This window comes from Gadus macrocephalus, chromosome 22 (genome assembly GCF_031168955.1).
Source record: "Gadus macrocephalus chromosome 22, ASM3116895v1".
NCBI lineage: Eukaryota > Metazoa > Chordata > Actinopteri > Gadiformes > Gadidae > Gadus > Gadus macrocephalus.
The window spans coordinates 4,300,522-4,310,494 of NC_082403.1; the positions used below are offsets into that span (position 1 = coordinate 4,300,522).

General features: G+C 50.2%; 1 protein-coding gene across 2 annotated transcripts in view; it reads left to right on the top strand.

Moving 5' to 3' along the window:
* The first annotated feature begins 555 nt into the window (after nt 1-555).
* hivep1 (HIVEP zinc finger 1) overlaps nt 556-9,973 on the top strand; it is a 41,512-nt gene continuing 32,094 nt past the window's right edge. The window contains exons 1-2 of one of the 2 annotated variants that reach the window (XM_060043515.1): nt 556-696; nt 3,866-4,003. In XM_060043515.1, coding sequence (XP_059899498.1) covers nt 3,964-4,003 — 40 coding nt within the window. In that variant the 5' untranslated portion in view covers nt 556-696; nt 3,866-3,963. Of the gene's footprint in view, nt 697-734; nt 1,097-3,865; nt 4,004-9,973 lie in introns of those variants that run through there. The other variant, XM_060043516.1, reaches the window with a different exon arrangement.

Sequence of the window (9,973 nt, forward strand, 5' to 3'; positions counted from 1 at the left end):
GAATCAAATAAAGAACGGTTTATTATTATGCATAGGCCTACTGCAGGCTACAACATAAAGGTCCCTATATGGTTGCGTGAGTCGTCGTCGTCGATGAAAAGAAACCTCGCTTTTATTGCGGTAGGCCTACAGTCCGTTGGCCCGCCAAAAAATGCTTCCGTCCCGGCGGATACAGAGATCCTCGTTGCTCTCTCCCTACAGCGGCTGTTTGCATGGGAAAGCCCGGTCGGTCGGTAGTGGTGGAGGGGGCACAACGTGACCTGACAACAAGGAACCTCCGGGAAAACCGTCAGTCCTAAAGTATGTGCAGAGGGGGCCACTGGAAGGGGGTCCGCGACAAGCGACGCCGTCGATCTACTCGTCATTTGAACGTCCCACGGCGTTGAAACGAACAAATGACAAAGTTCGGCTCAAAACTAAAGCAAAAACATCAATAAAGACGAGTCGTGCGCGTTTAAAACTTATTTTAGTTGAAATAAACACAGCTACGTGTGGCCGTCGAACGCCCCCCCCCCCCTGTAGTTGTCATTCTGCGGTTAGGAGGCGGAGACGGGACCCCCGGTGACGTCAGTGGGCCTGCCTGTTTCCTGCAATAGAAAGTGAGAGAGAAGGTGAAAAGAGAAAATCTAGACCTCTCCCCTAAATCCCAATGGTGTGTTCCAGCAGAAATGCCTGACAATAGCTAGGACTGCACCTGTGAGTATACATTAATTCAGTCTCCTCGCGCCTCGCTTTGTGGCGCTCCTCGCGCGGTGTGCCTCAAGTCGCCGCATTCATAAGGGATCTCGTGTTGGCTCAGCAACGCCTTTTCGGACACGAGTAGGCTCTTTATCAATGTCCTAATTGTTGTGTCTGGCTCTCAAAGGAAGAGAGGGAAGGGGGCTTTCTCGCTCTGTGCATGGCTGGAATGTCACATTTTGGGGTGGAAATAGGCTCCGACACTGCTGCGGTTCGATCGACTGTCTGTCACAAACAACGGTTGTTTTGGTGGGCGATTGTCGGCGACATACAGTGAGTCGTGTGGGCAACTTAGGGCTTTCTCTCGCTACGCAACGTGTACCGCTCATGCAGACAGACCGCATGCTTTACACTGTAGGTAAGTGGGACACTAGTTCTAGTGGATGATGTGTTTTCTTTTCTTTTCACCCCGCCATTTTCACACTTTCAGGGTGAACCGATGAAGCGTTTCGGTGTTTGTGGGCTGGGCTATAACGTTGTGTGCTTGTGTGCTTCTCGCGCATGGGAAGCGTCCCGGGGATCGTGCGCGCGGTGCGGAGACGGCGAGGGGTTTTCCCTGGCTCCGCCCTCTTTACATGGCGCTCGTGTGTTGCTCGCAGCAGGCGTGGAATACTGATGTTCCCACGCGCGCCGCTCTGCAAAGCGCGTCGCCGCTTGTTAACCTTAACCTGCTAATGTTAGTGTGTCTGCACGGACCTCATCGGTTGTGTGAAGCCCGCTTCTTGATTTACGTTAACTGATTTATCGATTGTGATCGCATCACGGGTATCCTATTCTTTTTTTATTTTGTTACTGACGCAAACACATGATGTTGTGAGGGAATGTGACGTGCGTGATGAGGGGGCTGGGAGATCACACGGAGGACATGTTTTAGGCATGGGACGCTCAGGTGTGTACTACTACGGAGAGGATGGAGCGACCACCTTTGAGTATGTGCATGCTGATCTGACGCCTGCCCCAGTGTGTCGGGGTATTTCCTGAAATATAGATCTGCCTGCATAAGAGACAGACAGAGAGACGAGCAGGTAGACCTGAAGACGATCGACCGTACACACACACACACACACACACACACACACACACACACACACACACACACACACACACACACACACACACACACACACACACAAATAGGCTACTTATTCGCGGGTAGCCAGGTGAGCGCCTGTCGTGTGTGTTAACTGGTGCATGCGCGCTGTTTGTCTCGGGCTCGGCTCGGCTGCATCCTACAGCGAGTTCCACCGTGAGATGAGGTCATCGCTGTAGCGCCACATGTAGTTGTGCGTGAATGGAGGAAAATAAATCACCCACCGGTCGTAGTAACTGTTATGTAACATTTGCGCCTGGAGAACACAAAAGGCTGTCCCCCGTTAGACCGTTGTAGTGTTGTGGTTTGCTTTGCAAGTGCATCGACAGGCGGTATATATCCCTAAGCATCCTCGGTCCCCACAAACGGGTCTTAAAGCATCGTTTAACGGTGAACCGCTGTGGGCTTTAGCAGCGGTTGGGTTGTTGTAATATGGTAATACATGGTTTCCCTGCGCCCTGACAATGCAGGGAGAGGATATTTTGTTCATCAGGATCATTCACTATGCAGATGAACCGAACGATTCGTAGTGCTGTTGTTGTTTGAGGTTTTCAAAGGTCGAGCTTTAAGCAGCGTTTATCTTGACCTCCCCCCCCCCCCCCCCCTCCTCTCTCCTCCCTTCCTCACAAAGCTAAATTTGCATGGCAACCTTTAGAAAAAGGCATTCTAACAGTTCAAGAGGGCATTGAAACACACACACAGCCAAATGTGTTCCGTTCCTCCGGCGGCGATGTTTGCATATGCCTCATAAAGTGCTCACTGGAACAGGGGGACGGGCCAGTCAGAGAACCCCACCCTTTGCCCCCCCCCCCGCTGCGTTTATTCAGGACCCCATTGTCTCTCCGTCGCCGTACCTGACCTTTGTTTGACGAGGCGTACGTCAGACTCCCGGACACATTGCCCCGCAGTGACACATCATACCCTCCCCACCTGTCTCCTCCGCCACCTCCCCCTCTTTCCACATCTGCTTGTGTCTCTCTCTCTCTCTCTCTCTCTCTCTCTCTCTCTCTCTCTCTCTCTCCCCCCCCCTTTCCGTTCTTTCCCCTTACCTCTCTTTCTGTACTCCTCTCTCTTCCCCTACCTTCTACTTCTCCATCTGTATCTCTACTTCTACAGCTATAATTATCTATCTATATCTCTACCTTTCTTATTCTCTATCTAATATTTCGTCCCCTCAAGTACTCTACCTATATCTCTACTACTCTATATATCTACTCCTCTCCCTATATCTCCTCCCTATACGTCTCTCTCCTTCTCCCTATACGTCTCTCTCCTTCTCCCTATACGTCTCTCTCCTTCTCCCTATACGTCTCTCTCCTTCTCCCTATACGTCTCTCCTTCTCCCTATACGTCTCTCTCCTTCTCCCTATACGTCTCTCTCCTTCTCCCTATACGTCTCTCTCCTTCTCCCTATGCGTCTCTAACAGGCGTTTCCCCCAATAAACACAGCGGTCGTCCTGGCTGTCTTTGTGTTGAGATTGAGGGTGTTGGATGACTGCAGAGGTTGTATTGTTATTGAGAGGAACACATGTCTCCCCCCCCCCCCCCCCCCCCCCCCCTCCCCCTCTCCCCCTCTCCTCCCTCCCCCCCCCCACCCCCCTCCGCTGACAGAACCATGGCTCGGTCCGCACTGCACAACTGTATATGAAAAACAAACGCGCCCCCCCCCCCACGCAGCGCAGAGCAGCAGGTTCTGTGGAGGCGGGGTTGGGGAGAGCAGCTGGTTTGAATGGGGATGAGGTTCTGAAGACTGGAGTGGACGTCCAACATGGCCGCCAGTACGGCCATTACGGTTTCGGCGTCGACGGAATTGTCGCTTTTAAGTTTCACGAATGGTCGCTGGGTTTGTGTGCGTGTGTTTCTCCCTCCTTGAGATAAAGCCGTGCTGTGTTGATCCCAGACGTGAAATTAGGGTCGGGGGTCCCAGCAGGGAGTTTAGGGCAGTAATGGTGCTAAACATTTGAACACTGGCGCACAATAAATAAATGCAGAAAACAAATCCCCAAAATACATCTGCCTTCTGCTCCGTCTCCGTAGGCCTGCTGAGGAGTGTGTCCGCAGCCAGCCCCCCGCGCCCGTCAGAACCCACCTCCAGCACGATGGCGTCGCTGTGACCCCGGGGCGCACAAGAAAAGATGCCGCGCACCAAACAGAACCACCCCAAGAACCTGAAAGGTGAGTTCTCCCTGGGAACCGCGCTTCCAGGCCTCACCGGGCCGGTGACGGTTCTGATCCAGTACCGGCTGGGCCTCAAGTTCTGGGTCACCACGGAAGGCGTTTTGCGTTTGGGTTTGCGTGAGCTCTTTATATTTTCGAAGGCTGTATTATATGGAGGTAAAGTGGGTGATTGTGTTTGTTGTTAATTAGTTGTGACACTCGTTTGGAGTTGTCGCCTGGCCCCCTGCCATGTATTCCTGAAGCAGTCTGTTTGTGGAAGAAAGGGTGGCACTGAGTCATAATAGTCAGAGAGGAAGACATTTTATAGACCGGACCTGTTTTATCGATGACACCTGCTGAGAGTCGGCTATTTAAAGGTTCTAGATGCATCATACTGGGTGGTTCTCTGCTCTGGTCTTATACTGGGACCCTGGTCTGTTTCGGGATCCTCCTTGTTTTCCTGCACTTGACTCGAAAGATCTGGCTTGTGTTGACGGTTTTACAAGTGCTTCTCAGTCAGACACCGATAAGGGAAGTGTTCATGGATGTTATGGTTGCCTTTTAACTTCTCTGGCTCCACATTTCTGTTGGTTTGGCACACCTAGATTTTCGCAAAGTATTCCAAGTGTTTTCAAAAGTCTTGCGTTAAAACGAGCTTGACGGTTTTGTTTCATTGTGGTCCAGTGAACAACTTCGGTCCAACTGTCTTTTCTTTTGGCTAACAAAAATACGTTTTCTGGGGAGGAGCCGTTGTAAACGTGTTCCCAGAAACGACCAACACGTCAACAGATGGCATTTGTCATCTCTCCACCCCGGACAGATGTCTTGGGTTACTACGGGGAAAAGCAGAACGCAGCGTTTGAGTTCCAGTCAGGGCCTACCTACCACATCAACAGACCGTAGGTCTAGGAGATCTGTCGCGGTAGCTGTGGGCTGGTTTTTAAATATTTTCTTAAAAATTAAACAAACACATCCTGCTGTTTTGAATTCACTGAAATTACTCAGCCATAAATATTTTCATGGTTTCATGGCGGCGGATGAGGGAAAAAATATACAAAAGGCAGCCAAATAAGGCATGTTTTAAGGCTATTTTTTCTTCCTGTTGTATACAGTATTTTAGAGAATGTATAAATATTAACGGGATTTATTTAGTTTTTAGCGGCCTAGAGCTGAAAGAGCAAGGCTGTAAGACTGAATATCTGGTTTAAAAATAAATGTTTTATTGCAATTATTCTCAGTTGGTCGCACATGCACAGATTATGCTTTGGATTTTTTTGTTATTTAAGCGATGAATGCTAAATAATTGTTTGCCTAAATCGAATTCATTCAATTTATGTGTAGCACTTTCACTAACTGGTCCACCGTGCCTTGCTCATGAGCACTGAGGTCGGCTCTGGCAGTGTTTCTAACCATCACAAACTTGAAATCTGCTGTGACAAACAGTACTTTTGGTAGCGCGAGTATACGTGACCCAGCTTAGCAACCCTAGAAACTGAATAAGATCCTCACCAGTATCGCTTTGGTAATGTGACGATTGCACCTTACGTGTAACTCTGCAGATAAGTTAGACACAGGTGTCTGTGTGTGTGAGCGAGTGCTTACTGGTGTTGAACAGATGGGGCTGCTAGGTTTCGTTTTGGGTTGTTTTGAAGGCTACCCAAAGTCTGCATTTCCTGTGTGTGTGTCTGTGTGTGTGTGTGTGTGTGTGTCTGTGCGTGTGTGTGTGTGCGTGTGTGTGTGTGTGTGTGCGCGTGTGGAACCACGTCAAAGCAACATCCGCTTACTTCCTCTCCCTGCAACACCGTGACCTGACACACTTTTCTTTATCAAATGACATACAACGTGTATGTCCTCTTGTGCTGCAGTTTTTGTGTGTGTGTGTGTTTGTGTGTGTGTGAGAGAGAACCCTACGCGGGTGTGTGTGTGTGTGTGTGTGTGTGTGTGTGTGTTTTGGCAATCCGCTGACGCAGTTTGTGGGCAATAAAGAAGAAAATCAGGAACTCCCTTCCTCTCCTCCCCCATCCCTCCTTCTCTTGTGTTTACTTTCCTCCAACAGCTGGTCTCTAAGCACCTCTGATGATGCTCTCTTTCCCCTCACCTCTGGTCCTCACCACAAACGCACATACACACTCACTCACACACACACACTCATTCACTCACTCAATCACGCAAGCATGTATGTTGCACCCACGCATGTTGCACACAAATACACATGCCTAATGTATACACACACACACACACGCACACGCGCACACGCACGCATATCACACACGCATATCACACACATATCACACATACACATGCATCAAACACACAAGACACACACACACACATGAATATCACACACATGCATATCACATACGCGTGCATGTATATCACAAACACACACGGACACACACACGCATATCACACACACACACACACACACATATCACACATATCACACACATGCAGATCACACATATGCAACACACACACACACACACATATCACACATACACATGCATCACACACACACACACACACACACACACACACACACACACACACACACACACACACACACACACACACATGAATATCACACATATGCATATCACACACGCATGCATGCATATCGCACACAAACACACACACACACACACATGCATAACACACACACACACACACACACACACACACACACACACACACACACACACACACACACACACACACACACACACACACACACACACACTCCTCCCCCCGTTGCGGTGGACGGCCACATGACCCCCCAGTCCTAGCTCACTGAAGGGGAAAAGCTGAAGTCATAGGACTGTCCCAGTGCAGGACGGAGCTCCGCCGACGGCTCCCCTCTGTCATGGAAACCCCAGGGTGAGGGGGGGGGGGGGCCGGAGCCCGGAGCCTCCTCAGAACCACAGCCTCCCTCTGCAGAGAGCCTTCTTAAGCAGCTTAAATGTTCTGGCACTCGGTAGCGACAAGGCCCGCAAGTCATTAGGGTGACGGATGCACCGTTACGGCGGTGTGTGTGTGTGTGTGTGTGTGTGTGTGTGTGTGTGTGTGTGTGTGTGTGTGTGTGTGTGTGTGTGTGTGTGTGTGTGTGTGTGTGTGTGTGTGTGTGTGTGTGTGTGTGTGTGTGTGTCATGTTCGTCCATGTTGACTTGAGCAGCTGCTTGTGTGTGTGTGTGTGTACTTGCGTTACGATGTGTTCCGTGTGTGTGTGTGTGTGTGTGTGTGTGTGTGTGTGTGTGTGTGTGTGTGTGTGTGTGTGTGTGTGTGTGTGTGTGTGTGTGTGTGTGTGTGTGTGTTGACCTGCTGCGTCTGATATATTCGCAGCCTTTAAGTTTTAAATCCGTAGCAGTGTCGATCGACTGTTCAGTACCGACTAAGAAACCAAACACTGAGGTTCTGCTGCAGAACCGCAGAAGGCAATGGCTTAGACATTATTCACCAGGTTTTATAGTCCCATGATTGAGAATAACTGATCAAACACAAAACAAATCGATAGATTCATCTCTAACGACGATAACATCCAAACAAGCCAACATGCCGCAGTGTTCTCCAGACCTTTCCGTGCAGTGCCCTTTAACCAATGTAGACGGGGCATTCCCTCCTTCACTGACGACTGACATTCCTGTCGTCCAATTACAACAAACAGGCAATTAAAACGCCTTGCCCGGCTGACCCGCCCTTCTACACCATGTGGTTTTGCCCCGACAACAACAACAACAACAACAACAACAACAACAACAGCACTAGTGTAGGCACAGGTGTGCTACCTGCGCGGAGAACGTCCCCGGGTGACGACGGATGTAGGGCGAGAGGGTGAGGTTTCACGTGTTCGATGTGACGAGTGATTTAATCACGTTTGGAGTTAACTGTTTTATTTGGTTATCAATTATTGCTCCTGTTTTGGATTGTTTTTATTATTAAGAATAACAGTATATTCTATAATTGATTTACCTTCCCATATTGGACTATTAGTTCAGATTTATTTCTTCAATGTCTTACAGCCAGAGAGCGAACAGAAGCCAGACAGGAGATGATGATGATGATGATGATGATGATGATGATGATGATGATAATAGTGGGGGGGGGGGGGGGGGGGGAGCGCAGGTGTCCAACAGACGTCAAATAAAACTCCACTAAGCGTCTTTAACTGTAACTCCCTGATGGGAAGCCACAGCTGTCTCTGCTGGAAGACACAGAGCCTGGGGCCAGAGTCTGCCTGACTCCCAGAACCATGAGCCGATCTGTGGTAGCGATCGGCGGTGTGACTGAACTGTCTGGCCCACCGGATCGCTGCCACGCCGCCGCGCGATGCTAACGGGCCGCGGCCCGATGCTAACGGGCCGCGGCCGTGACCGACACGTTAGATACGCACGTCAACCAGTCGGAACTCGACCTTATTACGTCTTCCGTCTTTTCTTCTGTAACCCGATCGTCAAAGTCAAAACCGCAGTTTAATACTTTACGACGATAAACCGTGTATCATTTTTTATCAGGGAATATATGAAAATACCGAAAGTTTATGATCGATTTTTAAAGACGACTCCCTTGACAGTTGTCTCAGCCCGGGATAGAGTGCTCGACGTACAAAGCTTTGTTGAATGTTGGCTGTCCTCTTCTGCACTCCCATACTCCCCCCCCCCCGTCCCCCCCCCGTCCCCTCCCCACCCTACTCTGCTCCTCACAAGTCAGTCTCCTGTCAGGCCTCAGCTAGAGTCCACCGCCAGGGTCCTAATCACTAAACTCCCCCCCCCCCCCCCCCGTCTCATCTCAGGAGCCTCCATCAAGCACGGCAGAATCATGCCGGTCAAAAGATGACCAAATACTTCATTGTTAATTGTGACGCCTGCAAAAAAAAACGTGCGACCCGAAAAACCCCAACTCCCACCCCTGCCCCATTTTGCAGTTGCACTGTTTGCATTCGTTCCCACTTGTGTAATGAATTCACAGCAATGCACGGTTTACAGTTGGTGTTTTTCTTGCGCTTCCAGGGCTGGCACTTCAGCGTGCTGCCGTGGAAGGGTTAACGTTTATGGGAGGGCCGGAGAGGATTTTTACACGTTGTGTCATGCTTAGGCAGCCAAACCGCTGTTTCCGTGCGCTACCAGTGTGTGTGTGTGTGTGTGTGTGTGTGTGTGTGTGTGTGTCTGTGTGCGTGTGTTTGTGTGAAGGAGGAGGAGGAGATGGTGGTGGTGGTGGTGGTGGTGGTGGTGGGGATGAGAGTCACACAAAGGGGAACTCTCTCTCCCAGAGGCGGGGAACAACGCAAGGTTTTAGCAACGGTAACTACAACAGACGGGCTGGAACCAGCGCGGGGACGTCTGTTAAGCTTAGCGCTAACCTCGGAGACGCTCTCGCTTCTGGGATGGGAGCGGGAAACGGAGGGAAAACGTGCGACAGGGAGGGGAGAGCGGCAGGGATTTTAACTGCCAGCTTTTGTGTGTGAATGAAATCGAATACGGACACTTTACCAGCCTGAAGCCGGGTTAATGTTGATTCCTTGCTACGTCGGTTGGTTTAAGCGCTTACGCGCCGCCGCGGGCTAGCTTCTTTAGCAGCTGGTCGAACAGAACGATGCTCCACCAACTGTCATTTGCGTGTTAAAAATGTTTGCATTTAACATACGGCTCTCAAGTTTCAGATGCTCATAGTGTGTATAAAGATGTCTTTTTATTTTATTGACCAGTTTACTTTTTTTGGGACCGTATGGTAGAGCCTAATCCCCTTATCCCGGGGTTAATAAAGAACATTTAAACACGCGAGAACGTCGGCGACATCTTTAGCTCAGAAACAAACGTCTCACAGCATTCTCCTGTGTCCCTCCTGATGTTCTGGGTTATCAGGTGTGTCTTATGAGGGCCCCCCGGGGCCCCTAACGGGCCCCTTGGACGGTCGTGGCTGATTGATTGCTGACTAATAACCGAAGCCACCGGCAGGAAGCGATGCAGCCGTCACACCTGGCCCGCGCAGGAAACC